The following is a 19,143-nucleotide window of genomic DNA, read 5'->3' on the forward strand; positions in this document are numbered from 1 at the left end:
GGGAAATTTAGGGTAGTTTAGCTATATAACCAATATAAAACCAAATTGGCTGGGCTTTCTCCCCCATGATCTCAGTTGCTGAGTTTAGCCCTTTACAAGATCATAAAAATGACACAGACAGCTCACCCCAAAATGCGCTTGGAACTTTACTTATTTTGAGAAGAGATGAATCAGGGGCTGCTTCAGTTTTAGGCCTCTAGGAAGAAGAGACTTGGTGCTTTGGTCTTCCCAGACTGAGCCCCTTCCTTCCTCTCCCCCTCATCCCCCTCTCCATCCCCCCCATCTTACCTCCTTCCCTTCCCCACAGCACCTGTATATATGTATATATGTTTGTACATATTTATTACTCTATTTATTTATTCATTTATTTTACTTGTACATATCTATTCTATTTATTTTATTTTGTTAGTATGTTTGGTTTTGTTCTCTGTCTCCCCCTTTTAGACTGTGAGCCCACTATTGGGTAGGGACTGTCTCTATATGTTGCCAACCTGTACTTCCCAAACGCTTAGTACAGTGCTCTGCACACAGTAAGCTCTCAATAAATACGATTGATGATGATGATGATGATGATGATGCTTTGCTCATCAATCAGTCCATCAGGGGAATTTTTTGAGGGCTTATTCTGTGCAGAACCCAGTGCTGAGCACTTGAGAATGCTTACAGTTAAGTAAGTAGGTACAGTCTCTACCCTTGCGGCCCGGGAACGGGCTTGGGAGTCAGAGAACATGGTTTCTAATCCAGGCTCCGCTTCTTGTCTGCTGTGTGACCTTGGGCAAGTCACTTAACTACTCTGTGCCTCAGTTCCCTCATCTGTAAAATGGGGATTAAAAGTGTGAGCCCCACATGGGACAACCTGATTAACTGTGTCTATCCCAGTGCTTGGAACAGTGCTTGGCACATAGTAAATGCTTAACAAATACTATTATTATTATAGGATCTTACCATGTAGAGGGGAAGCAGTAGAGTATAAGGGGCGTGGGGGGCAGGAGGGAAGTGCTTAGGGGGTCAGAAATACCATTATTACTAAAATGAAACAGACTCCAGCACTCAGAGTAGATGCAGCAATTGAAATAAATGTTATATTCTTATATTGTACTCTCCCAAGTGCTTAGTACAGTGCTCTGCATACCGTAGGCACTCAGTAAATGCGACTGACCGAAAGACTGTATATGGATGAGATTTTTGAAAACCAGCAAGGAGATGTCTTTGAATTTCTTGATTCCTCTCCTGTTCCCAGTAGGTGGGAGAGAGCAGGATTGTTAATTAGCTGTGCTTCAAAGGCTCACACTAAAATGCAAAAACTCTATGGGGAGGAAGAGAATTAATGCTCTACTTCACTCTCAGAGCAGAAGGACTCAGACCTGAATTGTTATTGTTTGAAAAACACTTTGGAACCCTGAGTTCCTCACCTTTGTTACAGCTGAGTTCCTCTTCTCTCTAACACTCCTTTATTCCTGCTTTTTTTTACCTCTCCTAAAGTTTCATCCATTTTTTGAGTTTTTTCATCTACCCACAATCAAACGATTTCCTCTTGCATTGTGGGCCTAGAGTTTCCAGTGAATCTAAAACATTTTCATTCTGGGTAGGGAAAAATGTCTGCTAATTCTGTTAAAGTGTACTCTCCCAAGCGCTTAGTACAATGTTCTGCGCATAGTAAGTGCTCGATAAATACCAGTGGTTGACTGATTTTCATCCTTGCCAAACTCATTTCCCGTTTGTCATTCCCAACCTAAAGAGAAAAGTCCTATACCCATTCTCCATATTGGAGCACTATCAGTTAGTTGCTTCGTTGCTTGCAACGTTTTTTCTGAGTTTGCTTTAATAAGGTAAATTTCCACTCTTTCTGGTCATTGTTGTCTCTTTTCCCAGTTCTTCTGAGAGAGCTTTATTATCTCAGCCATAGCTTGGGCCTCCTCAGTTTTTTAAAAACAATATTTAAGCACTCTGTGTCAGGCACTGTACTAACTGTCGGGGTAGATTCAGGTTGGACACAGTCCATGTCCCACATGGGGCTCACAGTCTAAATCCCCATTGTACAGGTTAGGTGACTGAGGCACAGAGAAGTGAAATGATTTGCCCAAGGTCACACAGCAGACGAGTGGCAGAGCTGGAATTAGGACCCACATCATTCTGATTCTCAGGCCCATGCTCTACCCAACTAGGCCATGCTGTTTCTCAGACACACGCTGCTTCTTGAGACACACCTAAAGTCTCAACCACCACCACTTCTTTATATCCAAGACCACTTAATTACTCAGAATCACTTCTCCTCCAGAAGCCGGTAGGCTCGGATGACAATGAGGCTTAGAGAACTGCCACAGTAATGGTAAAATGAGTTTCCACGTTACGGCTGGATCCTAATAATAATGGATCACTTTCTCTTCTTTTTTTTTTTTTACAAACTATTTCTTATTCCACAAGCCTTCTCCCTTTCCACCCTCCCTCCCCCACCTCCTTCTCCTTAGTGCTAAAGATATTTTTGGCTCGTCCAACATGATTTCACAAACAGTAGGAATCCTTGTTTCATCAGGGGCGCCACAGCTGGGCAATTAAAGATTCCCCTGGATTTGCAAAATCACAGTTGGAAGACTACAATTTAACAAAAGCAAAGAAGGGTCTAGTTGGCCGGCTGCTGCTTTGATTAAACAATTACTTCGTGTTTTAAAAAAAAAAAAAATCCCGTGCTGAGAGCTTTCATAGGAATAACCTCATAGAGTCCTTTTCCCCAGATACAAAGTCCCATTGTCTGATACCAAAGCCAATCACACATTAACCCTCCTGTTCAGCATTACAGTCATAACTAAGCTTGGGGCATCTTGTACGTATTTACTATTCTATTTATTTTATTTTGTTAATATGTGTCGTTTTGTTGTCTGTCTCCCCCTTCTAGACTGTGAGCCCGCTATTGGGTAGGGACTGTCTCTATATGTTACCAACTTGTACTTCCCAAGCGCTTAGTACAGTGCTCTACACACAGTAAGCGCTCAATAAATACGATTGAATTAATGAATGAATGAATCTGTTCTTCTCCAGGGTAGCAAAGCACGATATAGCTGCTTCTATATGCTTTCGTCTCCCATTCCTTCCTCTGCATCTTTCCAAAATGCTGATTATGGTGCTTTGTCTGGTATGGTGCTTTGTCTGGTATCCAGCAAATGATTGTAATATACATCGTTCTCAGCACGGTAGGCCCACACATCTATAGTTTGGGGGTCACTGAGTCGTTTTCATGTTTGTTTTAGGATTGATTGATTGAACGCGTGTGACTTAGGGCGAGGTGAGGGACAGTTGGAGAAATAGCATGGCCTAGTGGAAAGAGCATGTGCCTAGGAGTTGGAGGCCCTGGGTTCTAATCCCAGCTGTGCATCTTGCCTCTCTGTGTCTCAGCTTCCTCATCTGTAGAATGGGGATTCAATACCTGTTCTCCCTCTTGCTGAGCCCCAAATGGGATAGAAACTGTGTCTGGCATGATAATATTGTATTTACCCCAGCTCTTAGTTCATAATAATAGCAATAATAATAATTAGTAGACAAATTTGAGGGAAATGGGAATCCTCATCTCTATGCCTCAGTTACCTCATCTGTAAAATGGGGATTAAGACTGCGAGCCCCCCCCTCCCCCCGTGGGACAACCTGATCACCTTGTAACCTCCCCAGTGCTTAGAACAGTGCTTTGCACATAAGCGCTTAATAAATGCCATTATTATTATTATTATTATTATCCACGCTCCTCATGGGCTTCCAGCATGAGATAAGAAGGAGTTGAGAAGGGTTTTGACTGAGAAGGAGGTGCTTGTGAAGGCCCATGCCCTTGGGACAGAATGGAAGTAGTTAATATGTTAATATGTTTTGTTCTCTGTCTGCCCCTTCTAGACTGTGAGCCCACTGTTGGGTAGGGACCGTCTCTAAATGTTGCCAACTTGTACTTCCCTAGCGCTTAGTACAGTGCTCTGCACACAGTAAGCGCTCAATACAGTTGAATGAATGAATGAATGAAAAAGACCAGGAGTGTGTCCCTGTGTTTAAAAGGGCTGAACAGATGTGCTTCAGAAAGGGAAGAGGAAAAAGCATTGAGGGAGGTTAACAATAATAATAATGATGATGGTATCTGTTAAGCGCTTACTATGTGCCAGGCACCATTCTAAGCGCTGGGGGAGATACAAGATAGTCAGGTTGTCCCCCGTGGGGCTCACAGTCTTCATCCCCATTTTACAGATGAGGTAACTGAGGCACAGAGAAGTTAAGTGACTTGCTCAAAGTCACATAGCTGACAAATGGTGGAGGCGGGATTAGAACCCACAACCTTTGACTCCCAAGCCCGTGTTCTTTCCACTAAGCCACGCTACTTCCCAGTTTTAGGTGTATTGGCAGAGACCTTAGAATCAAGTGTTCCATCTCTGTTCCCCTGGGCCCATAATCTTGACTCAGTTTATTCCCTCATGATCCTTTTAGGTGATTTCCCTGTCCCTGGGTCTGCCTTACCTCTTGTCCCAGTAACTTTCCCTGGACTGCCTGGTGGCCCTCCAGGGCTTATTTGTAGCACTCCCCTCAGTTGGCACTGACCTTCTCTTACCCCAGGGCCCTGCTAGCCACGTCATTTATTTTACTTTGCATTTTGCATTGCCTCATCTGTCTCCATGTTCCTGGAGTAAACACTCGGGGGAACAGCAATTTCCTGTACTGCTACTTCCTTATCTTGCTGCTCATTGCTTTCCAGATGTTTCTCAAGAGTTCTCTCCCCTGTTCTCTAAATCCACCCCTCTCCCTGTGCCTCTAACCCTATCCCCTATCTCTTCCCACCTCTTAAAATCCCTTGCTCCTACACTCCTCCTCTCAGCTACTGCCATTTTCACCCTTTAGGTCTCTGGTGAATCCTTCCCCTCTGCCCTCAAACATGCTCAAGCCCCAGCCCCTGGCCCTGCACTATAGAAGCCCTTTCTCAACCCAAGGCCTCCCTCAAGTTACTGCCCCCTCTTCCTGCCCCTTTTCCTAACCAAACTCCCAGAATTGGTTGGAGACACCCATTACTTCTATTTCCCATCCACCAAGTATTTTATGCACCTACCACGGTCAGACTTTCATCCCCTTCCTTCACACCATCAGCACTGTTCTTTTTAAGGTCACCAATGACCTCCTGCAAGCCAAGTTCAACGAGCTGATCTTCCTCAACCTCTCAGAGGCTTCTGACACTGTGGACCAGTCCCTCCTCCTTGAAATACCTCCTGGCCTCAGTTTTGCCGACACAGTACTAATCTGGTCCCCTTTCTAAGTTTTGTTCACTGGCTCATCCTCCCTCGAGGTTCTGTTGGGGTCCCCCTCTCTTTTCACTGTATACTTCAGTGCTTAGAACAGTGCTTGACATCCCCCCATCCTACCTCCTTCCCCTCCCCACAGCACCTGTATATATGTTTGTACAGATTTATTACTCTATTTTACTTGTACATATTTACTATTCTATTTTGCTAATGATGTGCATTTAGCTTTAATTCCATTTATTCCGATGACTTGACACCTGTCCACGTGGTTTGTTTTGTTGTCTGTCTCCCCCTTCTAGTCTGTGAGCCCGTTGTTGGGTAGGGACCGTCTCTATATGTCGCCAACTTGTACTTCCCAAGTGCTTAGCGCAGTGCTCTGCACACAGTAAGCGCTCAATAAATAAGAATGAATGAACAGTAAGTGCTTAACATATGCCGTCATTATTATTTTTACCCTTTCGAGGAGGTCATCCACTCCCGGGGCTTCAGCTACCATCTCTGTGGGGATGAGTCCTAAATGTGTCTCTAGCCCTGACCTCTCATCTGACCTGCGGCCTCACCTCTCCTCTTCCCTTCATGATCTCCCCCTTTGGACATCCCTTCAGCTCCTCCAAGTCAGTATATTTAAAACAGACCTGCTCATCTTTTCCCCTGAGCCTACTCCTCCTCCTGACTTTCACCCTCCATCGATAACACGTCCTCCTTGTCCCAGAAGCCTGCAGCCTCGGCATCCTTCCTCAGCTCCTCACAGCCTTTCAGCTCACACAGTCAGTCTACTGCCAAATCCTGTGGGGTCTTCTTTAACAACAGAGCTGCCCTTTCCTCTCTGCCCAACCAGCCGCCATCGTGATGTAAAGCTGTGGTAACATATTGTCTCAGCCTTCTTTCTGGTCTCCCTGCCTCCAGCCTCACCGTATCTCCAATCTATACTACATATTGCGGTCTAGGTCATCTGCTCAGCCACGTCTCTCCTCAAATCCCTCTCTGGCTTTCTGTGTCCCTGAGCTTCAAACAGATGATCCTCACAGTTGACTTCAAGGCTCTTCAACAACATCGTTCAGCCTTCCCCAAATCCGACAGACCACAGCTATCCCCACATTCAAATCCCTCCTAAAATCCCACCGCCTCCAACAAGCCTTCTCCAGTTCATTCCCAGAACTCAGTCCCCAAAGCCTTTCAGCCATCTCTAACATTTAGGAACTTGTTTGTTCCCATCCTCAGTACTTTTGTATATACGTTGTCTGAATTGCACGTTCAGTTATTTATCTGGATTACTCTGTTGGTCGGTATTTTAGTATCGGTCTCCCCTGTTGGAGTGTAAGCTCCCTGTAGACAGGAAACCTGTCATTTCTTTGTTTTGTACTTCCCAAATGCATTGCAGAGGCATTTCACCAAGTGGGTGTTCAATAAAAACTAACATTTCTACTGTTACTATTGCTACCAACCACTCTCATCCTCTGAGCATTGTCAGCCTGTCCCTCCCACTTCCTTCTAGACTGTGACCTCGTTATAAGCAGGGATCATGTCTATGAATTCTGTTGTATTGTACTCTCCCAAGCACTTAGTATGGTGCTCTCCACGTAATAAGCATTCAATAAATACCATCGATTGATTCCACCGTTACCCTCTGTACTTTCATGGCAAGGGAGGTCTTTGACCATCACCACTGATGTGGTTCACCTAGCTTTGCTGGCACAGGAAACTTAATCTAGCTGTAGCTTATCCAGCAGTTGTGTTTGCCAGTATTAATTTCTCAGTTTGTTGCACACTAGTAGAATCTGATGATACCCCATCAAATTAATTCAGTCAAGCATACTCTGAGGGACTTCTGCTGAGCAGTAATAGGGAAGAAGGTGGAGTGAAAGACTTGGAATGTGAAAGGAAAAAATGGTATCGCAGTGATGGTGATAGATAAAAAATTTCCCATGGCCTTTTGCTTAGCTCTTAATGAGAGCAACCGGAGACACTATACTTGCTTTTCTGGAAGAATACTTATCACTTCTATAATGCTTTTTTGCATTTCCAGAGATGTTTACAGTAATCAATTTCCCCAGCCACATAGCACTCCTGTTGGTGGGTTCGTCTCATTAGTGGGTTTTCCATATGGCAGAGGTTGAATTACTTATGTAGCTCTAAACATAGGCAAAAACAGAGCTGAGATTAGAAATTATGTTTTCCAATGCTGACCTACCCCTAGACCTACTGACCTTACATTTTCTCTCAGTTGGCTCCAAGGCTTGTGCATACTCCCTCACCCACATGTGTGTGCATACACACACACACACACACACACACACACACACACACACACACACACACACACACACAAACATACCCCCGGGCCTTTATTCCAAACTCACTCTGAAATGCATCTCCTGGCAGCTTCTCAGTTCCTCTTCCACTTGGACACTTGTTGAATAACAGCGTAGTTATCATCCTCTTCAAAATTGGTATTTATTGAGTGCCTGCAATGTGCTGAACGCTTGATAGTAGATTAAAGCAGGAAAAGGCAAGTTTCTTGCCCTATCCGCTTACACTGAAAAGGAGCCAAGGTTGATGTACATGATGCTGGTGGTATTTTTTTATGTACTTACTATCTGCCAAGCACTGTTCTAAGCGCTGGGGTAGATGCAAGTTAATCATGTTGGACCCAGGCCCTGTCCTATATGGGACACACAGTCTAAGTAGGAGGGAGGGCAGGTATTGAATCCCCATTTTATAGATGAGGAAACTGAGGCCCAGAGAAGTGACTTGCCCAAGATCACACAGCTGGCAATTGGGAGAACCAGGATTAGAACCCAGGTATTCTGATCTACAGGCCCTTACTCTTCCACTTAGACCACGCTGCTTCTCTTACTCTTATCCTATTAATTTCTCTCTATTTCCCATTTTACAGAACAGCTGCTTCACACAGGTTTCCGCTCTTGCTCGGTCAAGTCGGACATGATGGAGGAATTGGAGTTGAGGGGCTGGAGTGGAGGCAGCCCCGCAGCACTCAAAGGGTTTGAGCCTTTCTCGGCTCTGTGGTCAGTGCAAGCGAACCTGAGTTTTAGCCTGAGGCCCAGCAAGAGGAGTTACGGAAGATGGGGCAGTTTTAGAGTCTGTAGAGGGCCTGCTTATTTTCCCACAACCTTGCTGCTTAGAGACAGGGGCATGGACTAAATGCACCTTCCAGGCCAGGGATTCAGTGGCTTTTCTTGGTTATTGTTTGTCTTAGAGTTAGTCATCCAATGTTCTTAGATCACCTTCAACTCTGGAACCCAGCTAGGTTTACTCCTGCTGTAGGCCCTGCTTTTTTTCCCTTTTCTCTTTTACTCCATCCAGTAAAACCATTTCCCCCATCACTCTATGGAGCCAAAAAAAAAAAAAAAAAACCTGAGCCCTAATGGACATTTCTCTATCTACCATCCAGCTGCTCTTGCTTTGGCTACATTCATCTCTGTCTAGTAGAGACATTCTGTTTTTCCTTTCCAACACAGTGTCTCAGGGGAGGATGAAGCTGCCTTCACCTGAAATATCTGATCTTCCCTCTTTTTACTGGTTCATTTTTTATCCTGATTTATGGTTGCCCTGTCTATCGAGGGCTCCAAGCCCCACACCCAATAAAACCCAATATCCCTTTATATGAACCCTGTCTTTTCTCAGACCTGCAAAGCAAGGGGCACCTGTGAACAATGAGCTCAAGAATGTTTTTCAAACAATTCCGTCTCTAGGGGGAAAAGAGAAGAGTTTCACCTAGCTTTTCTTCCCCTTCTTTGGGATCTTGCTGCTCATTTGGATTATGAATGAAATGCTCACTTTTAACTGGAACCTAATCCCCTTTTGCTATGTAAAACTGGATTCATTTTCTGTAGATTTGCTGTATAAGGGCTTTTCTCAAAATGAAAGCCAAGGAAGTGCGTGCGTGTCTGTCTCCATTTGCTGATTTGGATACTGTTATTCTGAAACCATGTTCCCTTCCCTCCCCTTAATAGTGCTAGCAGCATTTCAGATTTAGAGAAAAGTATGTAAGCCAGAGTTTGTCCAAGAGGGTGCTTGGAGCCTAGCAATCTTCATCATCCAAGAGGCACCCTCCGTCCCCTCCCTCCTCCTTCTTCTTTACCCCTTCTCTTCATGGTGGCTCCCAGGCACCTCACCAGCTGTCTATTCTCTTCAATCTCTCCCTCTCCCGCTCACCCTGTCTCTCTCCTTTATTTTAAATGTCACTTACGTTTGTTTTCCCCACTTCTCACACTCGCTGGCAGGAGACACATGTCCCTCCTCAGAGTGATTCATTTTGCAGCTTTCGCCTCCAATCCAACTTCATGGTGACAAGCACCGTCCTAAGCTAGAGCCTCCCATATGGCAGAATGTGTCGATGGTTGGGTTCAGAGGGAGGTAGGGGGAGGTACTCGGTGGACTTGTGGCATGTTGCATTAGAATCAGTGCCAGGGAGCTGCCTGTCAAAGCTGGGCACGGCCCCAGGTTGGTGACATACAACCAGCAGAAACCCAGAGAGAGGGGAGAGGAAACTTTCTTTGCAAAAGGGCAAAGCAGACTTTTTGAATCCGAACTACAGCTTTTTGCTGTTGATTTTTCTTCAGCTACAAATGAGCTGAATAAAAAGCATGGACATAATGAGAGAAAGTGACACTGTACATTCTAGTTAAAATAACTGGTAAGAGACCACAATATTCTTTCTCAAAATTCAGAGCGACTTGCATGTAATCATGTCGGCACCTGTTTTTCAGTTGTTTTCGCTGCCATATCTAATTTTAGGGGGCGATTAGTATCTGTTCAGATCTATATGTTCTGCTAAGGGGCTGTGCTCTTTAGTTCCAGGTACAGGTAGATCCTTTCCTGGGCATACATAAATACACATACAAAATACACAGAGATGGAGGGAAGAGAATACATGATGATGATTGTGTATCAAATATAGCTTTATTGGGAAGTTGCCCAGTGCTGCTGGTCTACCCTTTCACCCTCTCTAGATTGATTTGATCTTGGCTCCGGTAAAAAGTAAAATTAATGGAATATAAGCGTGTTATGGGCAGGGAACATATCTGCTAATTTTGTTGCATTGTACTGTCCCACCCACTTAGTAAAGTGCTCTGCACTTAGTAAGCACTCAATAAATATGACTGATTGATTGAATGAATGATCCTGGATTCACTTTTCGGAAACTTTATCTCAGAATCTATTGAACCAAATTTCCTTTAAAAAAAATCATGCTTGTGATGTACCAGAAAAGCATCCGTCATTAATTGACCAAATTCCTCTAAACTGTAAAAAGTACCATCAACCTGCCCAATCAATCCATCCATCCATCAGGTATATTTATTGAGCACTTACTATGTGCAGAGCACTGTTCTAAGCTCTTGGGAGAGTACAGTACAACAGAATTAGCAGGCACGTTCCCTGCCCAGAACGAGCTTACAGTCTAGAGGGGAAGAGACAGACATTCATATGAATAGGTCATTTATAATATATAATTTAAAGATATGTACATAAATCCTGGGAGGTTGGGAGTATGGAGAATATCAAATGTGATAGAGAGATCAAGGCAAGAGGCAGTAATGGAATTGGGTGTCAAAAAATAGACCAACTCCTCCCCCTCTTCCCGTGAGTTGTAGGAAGTGAGAGAAGTTGAGGCCCCCTTGCGAGGGAGCATGGGGGAATCCAGCGTCATGCTCTGCACTCAATTCGTAACATTGAGTGATTGATTGAGAGGGCTGGGTGTCAGTGATGGTGGAAAGGAGGTGGAGTGAGCAGAACAGAAATCAGTCTAGAAGGAAATTTACCTATAGTGGAGGTGGGGAATGTTCCAGAGGCTAGAGTGAAATGATGTTGTGGTTGCGGGGGGGGCAGATGGTGAGATGGATGTGCGGGGGTCAGTAACACGCTGGAGTGGGATGAGTTAATAGAAGGCACAGTTTCTGGTAGGTGGTTTGGGGTGATGAGTTAAAGAGAACAGGATGTGTTGAACTAGAGGGAAGGGTGGAGTGACTTTGTATTGACCACCAGGGTGGTGCAGCCGGAGAGCAGCAGGCCCCGTTGGGGGAGAATCGCATTCCCTCTCGGACTTGGAATGTCACCGGGGGCGGCCAGGATAGTCAGGACAGCCCTACCCAGGGGGAGGGATACTGGTGGGGGTGAGTTGGGGAAGGGACATCCAGAGAAAGGGGGATCTGGGGAAGGGATAGGCAACCCAAGGAAAGCTAAGGAAACACAAAGGGCGTAACGGTGGGGAGTCTCCAGCTTAATCGAAGCCAGAGTTTATAATTCCAAAGTTGATACATTCTATTGACTGCTAGAGAGATGTTGGGAATTATTCAATTGAGTTAGTGTTTACTTAGATGCCCACAGGAAACCAGAAACGGGGATCAGCACTACAACAGGCAATCAGGTTTCTCTTGACTGAGTTTTTCAATTGGAAGTTTTGTTTTAGCCATGATTCTCCAAGAAACAAACCTAACACTTAGCTCAAATTAACACGAGCTGTGAGTGAGTGAATAGAGGCAAACAAGCATAAACAGAGAGACATACAATTAGTCCCCCTTCTGACACCACTCCTGAAACCTGAATGACTGAGAGTGTCTTGGTCTCTGCCCCCCTCACTGTGCAGACCGGCCGGAAGAAGACTAATATTACAGGGTGTCACCAGCCCCCCTGTCACCTGTCAACCGTGAGAACCACTGAACCAATCCCATGACAACATAAGGAAGTTATTCCACAGGGCTGCTAACTTGTCTCCTCAAGTCCAACCTAGATTGAGTCATCCACCAGAGTTCTTTTTTTTTTTTTTTTTTTTTTTTTTACCAAACTGCTCAGCAGTACACTTGTTGAAGACTCAAACTGAACTAGACGCTAGGGAATAAGGGTGCAGACCAGGAAAAAAATATGGTTCCTGCCGCCTTTAAGGAAATTTCACCCAAGACAGACTCAACCAAAGAAGTGAGTTGATCAACTAGTTCAATAAACCCAAGACAGTACGCTAGCTGTACACGGATGTGAACTAGAAAAATGAGGGGAGAACGTTGGATAAAGCAGAGTGGTGTTGCGGGTGGCTTAGGGGAGAAGCTAGAGCAGCTGGTAGGAGAGCCGTGGGAATCACCGGAGATGAGAGAGCAATATAAAAATTGCAGTGGGGTGTCAGTGAAATGCTGTATAGATCATTCTTTCTGCTAGAATGTGGCAGAGATGTTTTCACCCATTAATCAAAAAGCAAAAGAAACTGGATATGGCAAATTATTTATTTCCTAGTAATACATATTTAATTGCCTGTTCATTCTAATAGGGTATGTAATAATCATGGCTGAATGCTTTGGCCTTGCTTTTTTTTTTATTCTAATTCCAGGATGAGGGAAATGTGATGGTTGAAGGAAGGCCAAGCCAGTAAGATTGGGACTTGCAGGTAGGAAATGCTGAAAATACTCAGTGTGACATCCCTTGGGGGAAGCTCTGAGATCTCTGGGGAACAGCAGCAGTCTCCTATTCACATTCCATTTTCGTCATCCTCCACAAACAAAGTCTTATTTTAAAGTCAAGGAGAAGGGCCCATTTTCAGGACTTAGGAGGTGCCCAGATCTGATGTTTGTAGAGTGAAAGGGTTTGTTTTAAAGGATGCTTGTTCTGCAGTACATCTGGGACTGGATCAGAGCCCATCAACTTATCTTTACTCTCCCCAGTATACAATGTAAGGGCTTAGTAAACAATGGAGATAACAAGGATGATGATAATGTTGACCTAAACCTCCACAGGTGATCCTGCTTTACTAGGCAAGAGCTAGCACTCAGACCTCAGTTCCCAACCTGTAATGACCAAGCTGGGGAGTGTCATCTGGAGTCATATTTAAAAGTGTGGCAGTTAGGTGTGTCTGTGGGTACTGTACTTTCACACACATTTTGGCACATAAAAGATGTCCGGAAATGAATTGGGCCTTCATTCTTGGTACCTGTACTACCTGAGTACAAACTCCTGGAATAAGAACCCTGACTTTGGCCTCTTCCTCACCGTCGAAAGAGCCCGGGCTTGGGAATCAGAGGTCATGGGTTCTAATTCCGGCTTCGCCACTTGTCAGCTGTGTGACTTTGAGCACGTCACTCAACTTCTTTGTGCCTCAGTTACCTCATCTGCAAAATGGGGATTAAGACTGTGAGCCCCACGTGGGACAACCTGATTCCCTTGTATCTACCCCAGCGCTTAGAACAGTGCTTGGCACCTAGTAAGTACTTAACAAATACCAACATTATTATTATTATTATTATCATCTTTCAATCCTTTTAAATTTCCCTCATCCAACCCATTCCAAGCACAGATGGGTCTTAGGTGGGCTCAAGTCTCCCGAGTTACCTTGGCCAAGTCACTTAACTTCTCTAGGCCTCAGTTACCTCATCTATAAAATGGGGATGAAGACTGTGAGCCCCACATGGGACATGGACTGTGTCCAACCTGATTATCTTGTATCTAAAATTATTTTGTATCTACCCCAGTGTTTAGTACAGTGCCTGGCACATAAAAAGCTTTTAGTACCATTAAAAAAAAAAAGTTTCATCTGCGTCAAGGGTAGCTTCCCTCTCGGGTCACATTTGTAAAATTCTAAATTTGAGTAAATATGGGCCAGCCAGCAGAGATCCCAGCTAGAGAGCTTCTCTACCATACAGAGGTTCCTGATTATAGTAGTAGTAGCGGCCCAAGAAGCAATGTCACTTAGTAGATAGAGCACGAGCCTAGGTGTCAAAAGGATCTAGGTTCTTATCCCGGCTCCTCCACACATCTGCTGTGTGACCTTGGGCAAGTCATTTTACTTCTCCAAGCCTCAGTTTCCCCATCTATAAAATGAGGGTGAAGACTTTGAACCCCATGTGGGACCTGGACCGTGTCCAACCTGATTAGCTTGTATCTACCCCAATAATTAGTTCAATGCCTGGCACATAGTAAGTGCTTAATAAATACCAAAAAAAAAAAGTAGTAGAAGTAGTCTTGGTATTTATTGAGTGGCCATTTTGTGCACTCTACTAAGGGTTTGGAGATAGAGAATAAAGTGATACAGTCATTTACCACAGTCCTTCAATCAATGCCTGGCACATAGTAAGCACTTAATACCATAAAAAAAATCAAAGGTATTTATTGAGCACTTACTCTGTGCAGAGCATTGGACCAACTGCTTTGGAGAGTACAGCAGAATTAGGGGATACAGTCCATTCCCTCAATGAATTTACAGTCCCCACGAAGAGCTTACTCTCTAACTGGAGAGAAAAACATAAAGATATTTACAAGTTGAGTGATCAAAATAGATATTTGAGTATGCTATACACAGACATGAGTGCTAAGGAGGGTGTGAATACGTTTGTAAGCGCTGAAGTTGACTGGAGGGATTATATGGCTCAGGGTGCAGGGAAATGAACTACAGAAGGTTTTTGTGCCTGGAGCCCACACACCCATTCGCTTTTCTGGAAAAGTGTAGTCCTGCTGGTGGCCTGCTTGTCTCTACCATCCAGGTATTGAGGCAAGGAATAATAATAATAATGATGGTAGTTGTTAAGCGCTTACTATGTGCAATGCACTGTTCTAAGCGCTAAAGAGCACCATTCATTCAGTCGTATTTATTGAGTACTTACTGTGTGCAGAGCATTGTACTAAGCATTTGATAATAACAATAATAATAATAATTATGGCATTTGCTAAACTTACTATGTGCCCGGCACTGTACTAAGCGCTGGGGTGGATACAAGCAACTCGGATTGGGCACAGTCGCCGTCCCATGTGAGGCTCACAGGCTCAATCCCCATTTTACAGATGAGGTAACTGAGGCACAAAGGAACAAAGCGACTTGCCCAAGGTTACACAGCAGACAAGTGGCGGATCCAGGATTAGAACCCATAACCTCATGAGTCCCAGGCCAGTGCTCTTACTTCTCTACATCCCATCTGATCGATTCCATAGCTGCGAGGGCATCTGAGTCTGGGAACATTCAAGGTGGGGGTGTCTCCTACATGGTCCAAGTGATACCTGGACAGTCCAGACTGCTCACACAAGGGGTTTGCCAAAACCAGGCCACTGACTACTGGGATTTCACCTCTGCAACTGATCACCAAAGCCGGCTCAGAAGTGAGACCATAAATTGTCACTCCCGCCCCGAGATCACAGCGGGTCAACCTGAAAGCTCTGCTGGCTGTGAGAAGCCATAGCCGTAACCCTGTCAGTTTGCCGCCGGACGCAGTAACAGCGCTACGTTATTGCGTGATAATGGCACCATTAAGGCATATCGCCAGTGTACTTCATTCTGTCCGCTGATCCTTGCTGGTTGCGGGCAGATGTACACAGTCCTAGAAAGCTATTAGACTCATGTTTATTTATAAATGGTTCCATCTGTTGAGGCCACGGTTTGGGATTTCTCAGGCCCATTCAATTGCTGGCAATGCAACCTGACATAACTAGGAGTACCAAAGTAACTTCTTCCTCCATGATGCCTAGAAACTAGGTTCTAACGCTGCATATCTTAATGCAGTTTTGCGTATGGCCATTGGGCCACTTGACAAAGGCTGGGTAGTGAAAAATGTGGATTTCATTTGTTTTGCTGTCATAATAATAATAATAATGGCATTTATTAAGCACTTACTATGTGCAAAGCACTGATCTGAGTGCTGAGGAGGATACAAGGTGATCAGGTTGTCCCACGGGGAGGGCTCACAGTCTTCATCCCCATTTTACAGATGAGGTAACTGAGGCACAGAGAAGTTAAGTGACTTGCCCACTGTCACACAGCTGACAGTTGGTGGAGCCGGGATTTGAACCCATGACCTCTGACTCCAAAGCCCGGGCTCTTTCCACTGAGTCGCGCATCATCTAGGGGATGGGCAGCCTAGTAAGGAATCTTGAGACCTAGTGAGTGACTGTTGCCTATTTGCCTGAGTATCATAATAGAATACAATTGGTTGAAACAAATATGAATGAGTGACTTATAGAATATTACTTTTCATCAGTTTTTTTTTTTTATGAGAGGAGAAAACTACATGGAATCAGTTCTGTTTCAGTTGATCTACCTACCGTGGCACTTCCTTTCTTCCTTGGTTGCTAGGTGCCAAGGAAGAAATGAAAAGCCGTCTCCATGCTGATCTTCAGCAGGATTTAGGCCACTCCATCAACATCCCTTAAACCGGCTGGGGAGATGGAGGGAGGTACTATTTATCACCCATTTGGGGCATTCTGTTAACCAAACCCTCCTGACCTGTAGCTTCAAAACCACCTTCTCCCTAGATTTAAGACTCCCCCCTCCTTTCCCACCCCCAAAATCTGGTTCTTCAGAAGGGTAAAATAATTCACCTATTTACTTTTGTCCTGCCTCTGAAAATCGCCTCATTAATCACCCCTCTACTTACTTTCAACCATGTCTCCCCTCTAACTCATACCATCAAGACTAAGGAGATGGGGGGAAAGTGAAAAGTCCTAGAACTGAATGGGGTTGGAGAGAAATATGTACGTACTCTTGTACATATTTACTATTCTATTTATTTTATTTTGTTAATATGTTTTGTTTTGTTGTCTGTCTCCCCTTCTATCAGTCAATCAGTCGTATTTATTGAGCGCTTACTATGTGCAGAGCACTGTATTAAGCGCTTGGGAAGTACAAATTGGCAACATATAGAGACAGTCCCTACCCAACAGTGGGCTCACAGTCTAAAAGGGGGAGACAGAAAACAAAACCAAGCATACTAACAAAATAAAATAAATAGGATAGATATGTACAAGTAAAATAAATAAATAAATAAATAGAGTAATGAATATGTACAAATATATATACATATATACAGGTGCTGTGGGGAAGGGAAGGAGGTAAGATGGTGGGGATGGAGAGGGAGACAAGGGGGCTTCTAGACTGTGAGCCCGTTGTTGGGTAGGGACCGTCTCTATATGTTGCCGATTTGTACTTCCCAAGCGCTTAGTACAGTGCTGTGCACACAATAAGCGCTCAATAAATGCAATTGAATGAATGAATGAATGAATAGGGGCTTCTATTTAGATAAATACAAGAATAAGTGATTCAATAGAGAATACAATGATCTAATTAATAGAGCTACAATAATCTAATTACCATACTGTTACATTATTACCTCAACAGCATAATTTCTCCCGCTCCCTATTTGTGAGGAGGAAATAAAAGATCATTTTTGAAAGCACTGAGAGCAACTCTAACCAGGGTTGGAGGAAAGGATGGGTTGGGACATCCGGGATACAGACTTGAGCTGTGAGGGTTTCTTTTTTAAAAGGAGTGGTATGCTCATTCATTGAGTGCCTACTGGACGCAGCACTTGGGAGAGGGCAGTAGGAGTAAGAGATGCATCCCCTCTTTCATTCATTCAGTCATATTTATTGAGCACTTACTGTGTGCAGAGCACTGTACTAAGCGCTTGGGAGTACAAGTTGGCAATATATAGAGACAGTCCCTGCCCAACAACGGGCTCACAGTCTAGAAGGGGAAGACAGACAACAAAACTGTCCCCTCCTTTCCTCTCCCTTTTTTATCATCTTCTGTTTTCTCCTGCCCACCTTATTGCTATACTTAATTTCCCCTGGAATAACTCCTGCCCTGTTTTGCAAAAAAGTAGGGCAGCTCTGTGAGTAAATACAGGATTTGATTTTACATTATCAACTCCTAGGTGAATTTGTTGAAAGAACAAAGCAAATGTTTTGCTCTTTCGCACATTTCCTTTCTAAAGAGAGAGGCTGAACCTCTTCTAGACTGTGAGCCCACTGTTGGTTAGGGACCGTCTCTATATATTGCCAATTTGTACTTCCCAAGCGCTTAGTACAGTGCTCTGCACACAGTAAGTGCTCAATAAATACGATTGATTGAATGAATGAATGCTCTTCCACTAGCACTAGCTGACAGCTGTCAATCAGGAAACCTCCTTGGCTAATCAGAAGGTTTGCCCAAGGGAAAATACCTTGTATGGTCACTTCGGTCCATCATTTTCCAGCCTTTCTATGCCAATTTCAACAAAAGATACTAGTACCACGTCTAACATTAGCTGCCAAATGCAGAGGGTATCATTAAGGCAATTAAGAAGGCCATGGTTCACTAGTAATAATAATGATAGCATTTATTAAGCGCTTACTGTGTGCAAAGTCTGAGGCCCAGAGAAGTGAAGTGACTTGCCCAAAGTCACACAGCTGGCAATTGGCAGAGCCAATACAGTTTTCAACCTGCTGTTAGGTTTGCCTTGTGCATACATAACCAGATATAAACACATAAACAGATATGTAGAGGGTGACCAAAGCAGAGAGCTCTGAAACGCACAGACCTGAAAGGGGAAGGAAAAAAAAAAAAAGACAGGGAGTGATAAAACCATGCATCATTCTTGCTCTTTCTCCAGTACTATCTGTTCTGGACTCTGGAGCCTCTCCAAGCAATTGCTTTGAGGAAGAGAGAGGAGAGATGGCATAAAGAGCCTCAGCTGCCGGAGCGGTTGAGTATAATCACTTAGATTGCCATTCCTTGAGGAGACTTTCTTCATTGTGCTAAAAATGGACCCAGTTTTTCATCTTGGCAATATGGGATGTGTCTTTGAGGGGAACAGGAGTAAGGAAATGTTGAGATTGGAAGAAAGGGGAAGGAGAAGTGATTGGGAGAGGAAGGAGAGGGCAAAGGGGGTATCGGGGTGGGGAAGAGAGAGAGCGAGAGAGAATTGTCCTCTGAATTAGTTCAGTGAGATACTTTTGCATATAAGCAGGTATGGCTGAAAAAATGCTAAAAATATATACTAGTTCATTATGGGCAAGGAACATGTCTACCCACTCTTATACTGTACTCTCCCAAGTGCTTAGTACAGTGCTCCACGTACAATAAGTGCTCAATAAATATGACTGATTGAAAATTATCCTTTGTGATGCTGATGTATTT

General features: G+C 44.1%; 1 protein-coding gene across 8 annotated transcripts in view; it reads left to right on the forward strand.

The window, feature by feature from the left end:
* ACSF3 (acyl-CoA synthetase family member 3) overlaps positions 1-19,143 on the forward strand; it is a 243,014-nt gene that overhangs the window by 221,227 nt on the left and 2,644 nt on the right. The window contains exon 10 of one of the 8 annotated variants that reach the window (XM_038754791.1): positions 12,598-12,654. The exons of the other annotated variants lie outside the window; for them this stretch is intronic. Coding sequence (XP_038610719.1) covers positions 12,598-12,613 — 16 coding nt within the window. The 3' untranslated portion in view covers positions 12,614-12,654. The remainder of the gene's footprint in view (positions 1-12,597; positions 12,655-19,143) is intronic. 8 annotated transcript variants of the gene reach the window in all.

The sequence above is a fragment of the Tachyglossus aculeatus genome, chromosome 11 (assembly GCF_015852505.1).
Source record: "Tachyglossus aculeatus isolate mTacAcu1 chromosome 11, mTacAcu1.pri, whole genome shotgun sequence".
Taxonomy (NCBI): domain Eukaryota; kingdom Metazoa; phylum Chordata; class Mammalia; order Monotremata; family Tachyglossidae; genus Tachyglossus; species Tachyglossus aculeatus.